The sequence below is a fragment of the Condylura cristata genome, unplaced genomic scaffold (genome assembly GCF_000260355.1).
Source record: "Condylura cristata isolate star-nosed mole 26May11 unplaced genomic scaffold, ConCri1.0 scaffold00004, whole genome shotgun sequence".
NCBI lineage: Eukaryota > Metazoa > Chordata > Mammalia > Eulipotyphla > Talpidae > Condylura > Condylura cristata.
In genome coordinates this window covers 65,070,712-65,082,660 of record NW_004567105.1, presented here as the reverse complement: position 1 = coordinate 65,082,660, position 11,949 = coordinate 65,070,712, and the positions used below count along the sequence as shown (strand labels likewise).

Here is an 11,949-nt window from a genome sequence, read left to right as displayed (position 1 = left end):
TCTGCCACGCCGTGTGGTCACCTCTGGGGCAGACGGGGATCGAACTCATGCAGAAGTGGCTTTAGCTTCTTAGTGCAGTGCTTTAACCCGCTGCGCCACCAGGGAGGGCCGTGTTTTCTTTTAAAGTCCTTCTGTTTACACTGTGACTGCTTTCTCCTTATTGGAATACCTGCTGCCAAAGCTGAGTTTTTTCAGCCCCTCCTGATGGCTCTTCCTGACAGTCTCAGTTCCCTCTCATCCTGGGTGACTTTCTGGATTCATTGAGAGGTCCATGAAGGGAAAGGCTGTGCATTGACTGTAGATAAAGTCTTTTGTTTAATGCTTTTGTAGTAGCCTGAGGCTCAGTGGCAAACTGCAGATATGGAGTTGAAATGGAAATGATAATATTTAGAAGTTGGAGTATTTGTGTTCCCTCATGAAGTCAGTGGATACATTAATATGGTGGTGTTTTTCTTACTACTGTCTACTCTCAATGCTATTATAAAATTTTGAGTGAACATCTTATTTACTCTATTTAGAAGAAAAAAAATGTCAGGAGACAGGAGGATATTTCTAATAAGATTATTTTCACATTCTATTTTGGCTTTTATTACTAGTGTAATAAAGCTGTTCTGTACTAATTTCTTAAGTAACTCAAGAAGAAAACCAAATATGGCCATTCAGTGTTTTATGGATTTCCTGTATACAACTCATTTTTACAAAATATTATTTTGTTTTGTTTTTTAAATTTATTCATTCATTTATTTATTTATGCATACAGAGCTGGGGTACAGGCCAGTGGTGCAGGGATGGTGAGAGTCTTCACCAGAGACAGAGTGGGGAGCAGAACAGGCAGATCAATGAAGTACACTGCTGAGGGGAGCAGCGGGTGGGTCAGGAGAGGTCACTTCCTGGGGCCAGGGATCGAACTCGCACTGAAGCTGCTGTGGCTAGCTTGCAGTGCTGCATCCTAACCCATTGTGCCACCAGGGAGGGTCCACAACTCATTTTTATCTGCACTATACGGCTTTCTAGGGATCTCATCTAGTGCTCCAGCTTTATTTTCAGTCCATATCCTCTCTCCACCCCAGTCTCCTTTTCTGGCTTCTTTGTGATAATGTCTTCTGGTGACTGAGTATAATTTTTGTTCCCCTTCTACATTCCCCTGTGTACCTGACACCTTACTCTGTTAGAGGACAATTGTCACTTATACAAGGCAGCAACTAACGAATAGTAGTTCACATAGCTTCAAAACAGGACAGCTCAGATGTTTGTGTGAAGGTGTTATAGTGGCTAATGCTTCTTTCTTTACCTTCAGCTCCTGGGACTTTTACTTTCCCCTAAGACAGGAGTAAAAGAGGTTTGATGATGACAGCAATGTCGGTAACAGCTAGACCCCAGGTGAGCTGGGTTTTCTCTACCCCGCGCATATTCACGTGTATAGGCATAAATATTTATGAATAGTATATAAACTATACATGTATGAAAGTATATGTATATAAGTCATGCATTATGTAAGTATAAATATATAGAGTATTATATATATGCATATATAAATATCTAAATTTACTTTCTTATAAAGGTATAACATTTACTGCACAAATCTGAATTATATGGTTCACTTTTCAGATATATATATATATCTATATATATATATATAGAGAGAGATATAGATACACACACACACACACACACACACACACACCTGTATGAACATCATTCCAGGATAGTACTAGTATCTCAAAAGCCTCCTCCATGTGTCACGCAAACAGCCCACTCAAATTTGATCATTATCATTTGCTCTTGAACTTCATACTAATGGAACAATTCAACATTCTTTTGTATTTGCCTCCTTTTGCTCAACTTTATGGCTGTGAACTTCATCTACTTTGTTGCACATAGCAGTAGTTTGTTCTTTTTCACTACTGAAAAGTTTTCCATTATATGATTACCCTGTTTTTTTAATTCATTTTACAGTAGATGGACACTTTATTTTGATCTGTGTTTGCACCACTGTGACTAAGCACTCACTGAATACCCGTGGCATGCCTTTTGGTGGACACTTGCACCTGTTTTCGCTTACGTTTATTTTTAGGAGTCATTGCTAGATGCGGGCTATATGTTTGGTTAGTTTTAGAAGATGCTGCTGCAATTATGGAATGATAGTTTGAATTTATACTTTTGCTAGTAGTATATGAGAATTCCATTGGCTCCATATCTTGCCAACGGAACACCACTTTTTGTTGTTCTTTCTCAGTGTCTCACTGGGGTTTTAAAATTCCTTTTTCCCTTGTAAGTAGTGAAGCAGAGCACCACTTCATCTTTATCGCATACAGAGGCATCTTCTTATGTGAAGCCTGTTGCGATGTTATTCCCATTTCAAAAAAATACTGTGTTTTTCCTCCAAGTTGTAGTTCTTTATTATTATGTATATGTGTCCTTTGTTAGATATGTATTCTGAAATGTCATTTCCCAGTTTCTTGCTTGATTTTTCACTCTCGATGGCCTTTGATAAATAGTTTTTCCCTAACCTGTCCAAAGTAAGCGTATTTTCTTACACTTCGCTAACCTCTACCTCTGCATAGGAGTGAGAAGTCGCTGACAGATCTGAGAGCTTTATTTCTGGAGTAGTGAGCAAGGAGGCAAGAAGGAGGAAAGAAAATCAGGAAATAGCAGTAATAAATAAAGCTCAAATAACCACCCAAATGATGTACAGTGTGGGAGGGGCTTAGAGCTAAGGTGACAACACTGTGCAGCTTTACGTTAGTTCTCCTTTTTTCTGTACTTTTCATACCTTAGACCAGTTTCTATGTAATAGTCTGTTTAGAGGTCGCATATTTGGAAGCTACTGGTGGAGATGTATTTTCTTCTAACTGGGAAAATATGTTAAATTCTGGTGGTCTGCCTTTATGTCTTCTTCCTCCACACTTTCCAAATTCTAAACCCTAGACAATTCAGGCACACAGGCATAACATTGTAGGTGCCCTTTGAAGGCCTCTCATTGATGGTTTTGACTGTCACCAGAGTCCCAGGACTGGGAAAGAGGGGACTTGTTGTTTCAGGACTCGGTGACTTTTGAGGATGTAGCTGTGTACTTCACTGAGAAGGAGTGGTTCAGTCTGGCGCCTGCTCAGAAGGCCTTGTACAGGGATGTGATGCTGGAGAACTATGAGTCTGTGGTCTTCCTAGGTAAGTCCTCTCTGCTGCTGTTCTCTGCCTGGTTCCTCAGAAGTTAAAGGTCTTAGAATTATTAGCTCCCCTAGCCCCAACAAATGGCACCGTCAAGGGTCACTAAGTATGAGAGCCCTGCAGTCTATTGACCTGCAAGAAGGTTTCCTTCTTTTCCATCAGAAAAGCCACTCTCTCTCCCACCCACACTAGTGATTTTCTGGGCCCTGCAAGGTCTGAGCTATATCTGGGTGTCCACAGCCTATTCTGAACCCCCAGATTGTCTTGTAAGAACTTAGTCCCTTTACCTGTGGAAATTTCCACCTGGAGCCTGGTATCTATTTTCCCATAGTGGGAACTTACCATCTTCTAGTAAAGAAGGTAAGAAATTTAGTTTCCTTTTAAATAGAAATTTGCTTCCTGAAGTATTTCAAGCTTCCTTGTGAACACCACTTTGAGGCGTTTTCCCAGGACCCCTTCATGTCCCTCTTTAGGAGGGTACCTCTTGTTCAGTCCCTCCTGACTCTTCTGGAAGCCCCAGGATATGATTTACAGCCCCTGCCCCTCTCACTCCTGTCACTTTATTGTTTCTCCTTCCCTTCAGCAGCAGCATCCACTTCCCACAAACCAGCTCTGATCTCTCAGCTGGAGCAAGGGAAGGAACCATGCTTCTCTCAGCCACAGGGAGCCTTAAGCAGGAGGAACAGGAGAGCAGGCGCTAAAGGTGAGTTAAGCAGAAGTTGTCTTTTCTAGTTCTGTCTGTTCCTTGGCTTTATTTCATCAAAATAAAGATGGACGTTCTCTGTGTCCAGTGCCAGGGAGTACATTGGCACCTGCGGTCACACGCTTTCTGACTGGTCTGTTATTCCCACCCCTCTAAACAGTAGTGCAGAGCGCCTCCCCCCTTTTCAGTCCTTCCCACACTGGGGTGCTTTCATTCCTGGGAATTTGTGGAAACATTTTTCTAAATACTTAACTGGTTTTATGTGATCACCTTTCACTAGTTCACTAGTTCTCCCAGTTTTACAAAATTGACAAGCTGCAGTATTATCTATGAACCTGCAAAACAAATGGAAGAATTTACTTTTGCTTTTTTTTTTTTTAAGATTTATTTATACGTAGAACTGGGGTATAGACCAGAGGTATGGGGGCAAGAGGATTCATCAGAGACAGAGTGGCAGAGTGGTAAGGGGAGCAGCAGGTGAAACAGGAAAGGTCTGCTGAGCATTGTGGGTCAGTTCCGTCTCTGGCCATCAAACTCAGGCCACAGTGGTGACAGCACTGAGACTTTACCCTTAGGCCCAGGGAGGCTTTGTTTTTTATTTTAATTAATATATTAAAATGTTTAAATCACTTGTTTTGTTGAAATATTTTAAAGTAGCTTACAGATATTATTTTCTTCCCTTTTAGGATATCTCCCGAAACTGAGACGATTAGCCTACTTAACTAAAATAATAACACGTGCAATAAAGTTGAAATTTCCTCAGAATCGCCAGTTCTGGGAAGATCGAAGAAAGGGCTAATTTCTTGCCATTAAATACCAGTTTTCAAAGAAATGAGCTGATTGAAAAGCCATTTTACATGTTATCAAGCAGGCATTTTCTCTTTCTTGACTCATGGATTTCAATTCATTAAAATACTCATTTTGATGTACAAAGCAGACTCTCATGTCCTTTTAAAAAACAGCTCTATTAAGATAAAATTCACATGCTATATAGTCCACTTTTTTTTTTAAAGATTTATTTTTGCATCCAAAACTGGGGTATAGGCCACAGGTGCAGTGAGAGGATTCACTAGAGACTGGGTTGACAGCAGAAAAGGCACATTAACTGCAATACACTGCTGAGGGGAGCAGCAGGCGAGATAGGAGAGGTCTGTCGTGCCATGTGGGTCACCTCTGGGGCTGGGGCTCTAACTCCCAGTGAAGCAGCTGCTAGCTAGCTTGCAGTGCTGTGCTTTAAACCATCACGCGACCAGGGAGGACCCTATGTAGTTCACTTTAAAAAGTATGCAGTTTCGGCCCTCCCTGGTGGCGCAGCAGGTTAGAGCACAGCACTGAGAATCTAAAGCCGCTTCCGCATGAGTTCGATCCCCACCTACCCCGGAGGAGACCACATGGCGAGGGAAACCTCTCCTGACCCGCCCGCTGCTCCCCTCAGCAGTGTACTTCCTCGATCTGCCTGTTCTGCTCCCCGCTCTGTCTCTGGTGAAGCCTCTCGCTGCCCCTGCACCTCTGGCCTGTACCCCTCAGTTCTGTATGCATAAATAAATAAATCTTTAAAAAAAAAAAGTATGCAGTTTGGCTTAACATGGAGCTCCCTACGACCCAGCAATCCCACTCATAGGTATCTACCCAAAAGACACAAAAACACTGATTCAAAAAGACACCTGCACCCCCATGTTTATTGCTGCTTTATTCACAATTGGAAAGACATGAAAACAGCCCAACTGCCCAAAAATGGATGACTGCATTAAAAAGATGTGGTACATATACACAATGGAATATTACTCAGCAACCAAAAAAAAAAAGAAAACATGTCTTTTGCAGCAACTTGGATGGAGCTGGAAAAGATCATGCTTAGTGAGATAAGCCAGAAAGAGAAAGAAAAATACCGGATGGTTTCTCTCATAGCAGGAGGATAATGGACCAGGCGAAATAACAAGAATAATGAACAGCCATATACCAGAGACATTTTGTGGGGGTGGAGTGGGGAAAGGGATCAAAAACGGGGGGGTGAAGAGGGTAGTGCACGGGATTATGGTGATGGCACACGGGTGACTCGGTGATGGGAAACCCGCGGGGATTACAATTGAGATGAAAAAATGTACAAAATGATGTAAAAATAAACTGTTATAAAAAACAAACAAAAAAACATATCTTTGGGTTCTCTCTGGGCACAAAATACAAGTTCCAAAAAAGATGAACAAGTATATTCACTCCATGCAGTGCTCAGTCTCCAGGTGAAACCCAGCTAGATTCAGAGAAAGCTGAAACCCATTTTAGAATGTTAAAAAAAAAAAAAAAAGTATGCAGTTTGGTGGTGTCTGGTATATTCACACAGTCAAGAATTACTGCAATCTACATTTAAAACATTCCTGTCACCCTATAAGAAATTCTGTTTCTGTTAAATGAAGTGTTTATCTGTAAAAAGGCCAAGTGGCAGAGTCAACACACCGAGGCCGCCACTCTTGGCATGCTGCTGGCTGCTGGCGGAAAGAAGCAGAGCTAAGCTGCACAGCCCGACCTGACACCTGCAAGAGCACTCTCTGGGATGGAAAGCAATCTCTCTAAGTCACACTTCTTGTGCTGGTCCCACAAACACAAAGTCCTGCCTGCAGAGTGAGAGATCACTTTTGATATCACATGCATTATTCCTTCTCTCCCCACTGGCCAGAATGAAACCAGATGTCTCCTTTGCCTCTGCCATAGGAGAAGCAGTATCTCCATCTGTGCACAGCCCTTCTGTACAGACTGTGTAATAGACCAGAACGTGTGAAGGGCGGGACCAGCACAGAACTCTGGTGCTGTCTCCTGGCTGAGAGGCCTCAGTTTGCTCTGAATAATCAATCCCCTTAGTAAGTCCCCCTTTGAGTTGTTTTCACCTCTTTCAGTTGACATAGATGGTCTAGTAAATCAACTTCTGCATATTTACCCAAAGAAAATGAAAACACTAATTCTAGCATTGTTTACAATAGCCATATGTGGAAATGAGCGTAATGCCCATGAGTAGGGGAATAAAGAAGTGATACAAATGCATATCTGTGCAATATTGTTCAGTCATTAAAAGGTGAAGGAAATCCTGCCATTTGTGACATGGATGAACATGGGGCATCATGCTAAGTACAGTAAGTCAGGAGATAAATACTGTATGGTCTCACTTAAAGAGGTGGACTTTAAAAGCAAGAGTAAAATGAAAAAGTATATAGGCATAGAGAACAAATTGGTAGTTACCAGAGAGGTCGGGTGGAGGGTGGGCAAAATGGGTGGAGGTGGTCAAAGTGTGAAAACCGAGTTACAAAATAAAGAGGTCCTGGGGAGGTACTGTCCCCATGGTAGGGATTGCTATTCGCACTGTAGTGCATATTTTAGAGTTGCTAATACACGATTTAAAATGCTTTTTTATCACAAGGTAAATTGCAACTGTGTGGTGATAGATGTTAGCTAGACTTATGTAGGGATCATTTCACAGCACAATTGTAAAATCCTGCTGTAAGCCTGAGACTAACACAACGAATGCCAATTATATTTTTAAAAAGTGAATGCATGAAATGGTTTTTGTCATTTGAGAATAGAAATAGTACATATTCGATAGGTCAATTACTTTAAAATTAGTTATTTTATCAAATATTTATTAAGCTCATTCTGAGTCATCGTGATCGGTGCCAAGATCACAACCGTGAACAAATTAACCTTGGCTTCCATCTTCGTCTTGCTCAGGAAGACCACAACAAGATAGGCAGTCATACGTCTGAAATAGGAGTCACTGCGTCCCACGTGGGTAGATGGCGCAGGAATAGCGGCGGGGTGGGGTTTAATGGAGTTCAGGTCTGCGAATGCTACTGCACGGCTTTCTGTGTTAGAGCCCGCTGTGAATTCGGAGGCCAGGTAGGCTTGGTGGGAACCTAGCCACAGATTTTCTTGGCGAAGAAGAGATTATGTGATCGGCAGTACTCACTGCTCTGAATTTTCCTCAGCCTTGTCGCCGTCCTTGGGAAGCTAGAACACTGCATTGGTTGGAAAACTCCAGGCTGCATTAAGGCATAGAAAGGCGTAGAAAGGCGTCCTCGGGGATCGTTGGCCACACGGTGGCGCTATATGCTGCTTCAGCGCCTCTGTGCAAATTCTCCCTTACCCCTGATTCTGGGACGAGCCTGAAAGTGTCCAATCTTGCCCTCCCTCCTTAAAGCTCAGTGCATTTCTTCCTCTTTATTCCTTCGGAGGGGGTTTCTGTTCATGACTGATGAGAGGAGTGAAGGACACCCACTACTGGGTTCTCAGAATTCTTCAGATCTGCAGTAATGTTCAGCTGAACAGTATCCCCGAAATTTGAGAAGTGATTGGCCTTAGGGTCTTGGTGAGGGTGGAAGGTGAGCTCATTCAGTGAGCACCTCTAAGGTATTTGACTTCTTACATTCAGTAGCTCTTTAAAACTTTCTAATGAACTTCATGAAGTAGACATAATCCCCACTTTGTAGATGGTGAAACAGACTGGATGTATACAGTATTCATTCAAGTCCATGCAGCCCCAAGTGGTGAAATTCAGTTTTAAACTCAGGCCTGACTATCTGCATAGCTCCAGCCCTTTCTGATTTGTAATATGGCGCCTCCCCCTAGTCACAGTTATAACTTACTTTTATAACTTTTGTGACATAACTTAGGAATCTCTATAGAGAGATTACTGAAAGTACTGTTACAAGAGCTACTTTTATGTACTTAACCATCCCGGTTAAGTGAGAAAAAGCAAACTTGACTCCAAGGTGGTCTACCATGGAGAGGAAGTCTGAGGGAGATTGTACCTGCCCCTCAGTTCAGATAGCACCCACAGCTTCCTCAGAGTGCTTCCCCGTCAGCCTCCTCCCAGGGTTACGCTGTTTCATGATTTCTCTTACTCAAGGCTAGTTGTCATCTGTTCTGTATACAAACAAAATCAACCAGGATATATTCTTTGTGTTTTGATGCTTTCCCCACATTTTGTTTCTGGTATTTATCTGTGTGCAGCAAAGTTCCTTTTACTGACTGAGAGCTGGTCTAGCAACCAGCCATTGAACATGTCAATGGTTGATGGGTATTTGGGTGATTTCAGATATGGGGCTGTTATGATTAAAGCTGCTATGATTAAAGATGCTATGACGCATCTTTTTTTCTTTGCTTAGTAGCTAGTTAGTGGATTATTGTATTATGGCTGAGGCATGTCTAGTTTTGGTTGATTCTGCCAAAAGTTTAAAAAGCTCCTTGTAATGATTTACACTGCTTCCAGCGGTATATGAAAGGCTTGGTATCTCCGCATCCTGCTCAGTCTCTTTCATTTTAGCCATTTTGGTGGCAGTAGAGATAACCTATTGTGGTTTCAAGCAGATGATCTTAACTCTCTGGGTTAGGCCACGAATTAGTCTTTACATTCGAAATATCCTGCTTGGCCGTGCTGTGACTGTTGTATAATTGAGAACCAGAGTTAGAATCCCAGGAGGGGATACAACGAGGGACATTGTTCAGTTGTTGATTTCTATTCATAGCAGTAAACTATGCAAGGATGCCTAATTACCCAAATCATAAGAAGTTTATGAAATATCTTATGTAAATTATTTCCTCTCTATTCTCACAAAGAATCTGGAATGGAAAGGGAAGGCATCATTTTATATTTGCTTTGATGAGAAGTGAAGCTTTGTAAGTGTCAAATGGCTTTCCCGTGGTTCGTAAGGTAATATACTTAAACACCTGAAAGTACAGATGGTGAGTCTTTTGAGGTTAGCAAAAGAATGTATTAACTTTTGTCTCATGCAGCTTTTTTTTAACTTTAGCATACATGCGGAAAGGTACACACCTGTCAAGGATTACTAATGCACTCTCATCTCTTGGCTGGTACTGTCTTCAGTAGTCAGATGGAGAAACCAAACACTGGCAGCACCTCAAAAGTGTCCCCCCCCCGCCCCCATCTACCTTCCTGCCATGGCTCTCCTGGGGGTAAACACTCACCTGACTTCTGACAGCAGAGATTAGCTGTGTGTGTGTGTTTCATATAAATGGAATCATATGCTAGCCTATTTTTATGGCTGGCTCCACTCTCTCCACAGAATGTTTGAGGGTGGTTGTAGTTCCTGAATTTCCATTGCTGTAAAACACTCCATTGTGTGAATAGACCACAATTTACTTATCCTTTCTGCTGTGGAGGCTGGGAGTGGTTTCTAGTGGGACCATGTGAGAAGGCGACCAGGAACACTCTTGCACGTGGCTTCTGGCGCACGGGCGTAAGCATTGATGTGACCGATGTAGGCCTAGGGCTGCATTTGCTGGGCACATGTATCTCCAGTGTTCGTAGACAGCCAGACAGTTTTCTAACATCGTGGTAATTCTTACTCATTTTTAACATTCACCACTAACACAGGTGCATAGAAAATGTTTCCTGAATGAATACACGGCTGCAAGGACTGGGGGGACAGGGAATGGCAAGGCATGTTGTTCACAGGAAAGACTATGGTGGACGGTGTCCTTGTGGAGGGACATTGTCACATAAGCACCAGTGGTCTGAATGACAAGGCCGGGAGTCGCCGCAGATCCTGACAGTCCTGGTGCGGTAGGTCCAGAGCCATCCAGAGAGAACCACTTACCTTCACCCTGGGTTAGAAATGTGGCAGTGATTCCTGGAGCAGTGGGGTTCCAACACTTGCTCTGTGGGCCCCTTCTTAGCCCAGCAGGGTAAGGGGGGATAGAATGGCACTGAATTTGGAAGTCTGTCTGCAGGATATAGGGGCTTGAGACTCTCCTGGGAGGGGCCAGCATTTGGACCAGCTTTTTCCAAGTGTGTCTCAGAAGTCTGAAAAGAATTCTGTATCCAGTAAGCCTGGGGAAAACTAGGCATTCCCCTCCAGTCTTGGAGAACCTCAATACATATATCAAAAGCTCTGACGAGTCTTACTGCCAAGAAGAAAAAAATCTGTTTAACTGTGCTTACTGTTCTCAAACTTGACCAACAGAATCTCTGCCTTTGAAATTCTTTTTATAAAAAACAGATCTATTCTGCAAAGCACCACAAATCCCTTTCTAAAAGATACCTCTGTTCCACACCAGTATAGTGTTTCTTGGGGCTGAACTTACCAGTGGGTATTAGTGAAGTATGTTTAGTGATTTGAGACCACCACTAAAATGATGAAATGCATTACAGTAATAAAGTTTCTTAAACCTTTGTTTTACTTACATTTATACTAGAGATTTGTGTAAAGTTCCAGGCATGGAATGTAATCTTAAGCGGGCTGCAGTCTGGAAAGGAGACTCAAAAGATCACATTGTCGACTCAGATGTCTGGGAGAAACACTGAGAATTTCTGTTGCTCCCGCCCTCACATTCCTCATCTCAGACTCCAGCTCTCTCCTGACTCCCAGGCTCCCAGCCCACAGTTTTTAGCAATGCCTCCTGCCTCCCCTCCCGGTTAGCAAGGGCTTCCTCTGGCTCTCACAAATATACTTCGTTGGCTAAACTATTTATTATCTGGTCTCTGAAGAGTCACTTTAAATATTCCTCAGTCTTCTCACTTGTGAAATCGTGATAATACATTTTTGTGTGTGTGGTGATGAAATGCAATGGAAAGCATCTGGATTCTAAAAAGGACTGAAAAGCTACATTTCCTTCCATCACTCCCCCAACACACACACACACACAATCTAAGGAGAGTTTGTGGATCTTGGATCTTTGTCCTCCTCCTCAGTAACCACCCTGAAACACCCTGAAGCAGGTGACCCCAGAAAATGGCACTTCCTTTCCATCTCATGATGATTGTCCCATTAGTTTCAATTTAGGAGGGAAACTTTTCAGCCAATTCCCAGATTCTTTCAGGGCACCTCACCTCTACCTCCTATAGGTGCTTAAGAATCCTGAGATCCGGGTCCTCCCTGGTGGTGCAGCGGGTTAAAGCATAGCACAAAGAAGCTTAAGCCACTTCCACATAAGTTCGATCCCCACTTGCCCTGGAGGAGATCCACATGGCTGGCAGACCTCTCCTGACCCGCCCGCTGCTCGCCTCAGCAGTGTACTTCATCCATCTGCCTGTTCTGCTCCCCACTCTGTCTCTGGTGAATCCTCTCACCCTC

General features: G+C 42.9%; 1 protein-coding gene across 1 annotated transcript; it reads left to right on the top strand.

The window, feature by feature from the left end:
- The first annotated feature begins 1,344 nt into the window (after positions 1-1,344).
- On the top strand, positions 1,345-4,670 carry KRBOX1 (KRAB box domain containing 1). The gene is made up of 4 exons (XM_004676620.1): positions 1,345-1,380; positions 3,042-3,168; positions 3,758-3,871; positions 4,558-4,670. The coding sequence occupies exons 1-4, from the start codon at positions 1,345-1,347 to the stop codon at positions 4,668-4,670; spliced, it is 390 nt and encodes a 129-aa protein (XP_004676677.1).
- Positions 4,671-11,949: the final 7,279 nt, after the last annotated feature.

Excerpts from the sequence above, each read along its gene's own strand:
- KRBOX1 (XM_004676620.1), top strand. The coding sequence starts at position 1,345 with ATGATGACAGCAATGTCGGTAACAGCTAGACCCCAG. Across the intron at positions 1,381-3,041 it reads CGGTAACAGCTAGACCCCAG|GACTCGGTGACTTTTGAGGA; the intron begins GTGAGCTGGGTT and ends TTGTTGTTTCAG. Across the intron at positions 3,872-4,557 it reads CAGGAGAGCAGGCGCTAAAG|GATATCTCCCGAAACTGAGA; the intron begins GTGAGTTAAGCA and ends CTTCCCTTTTAG.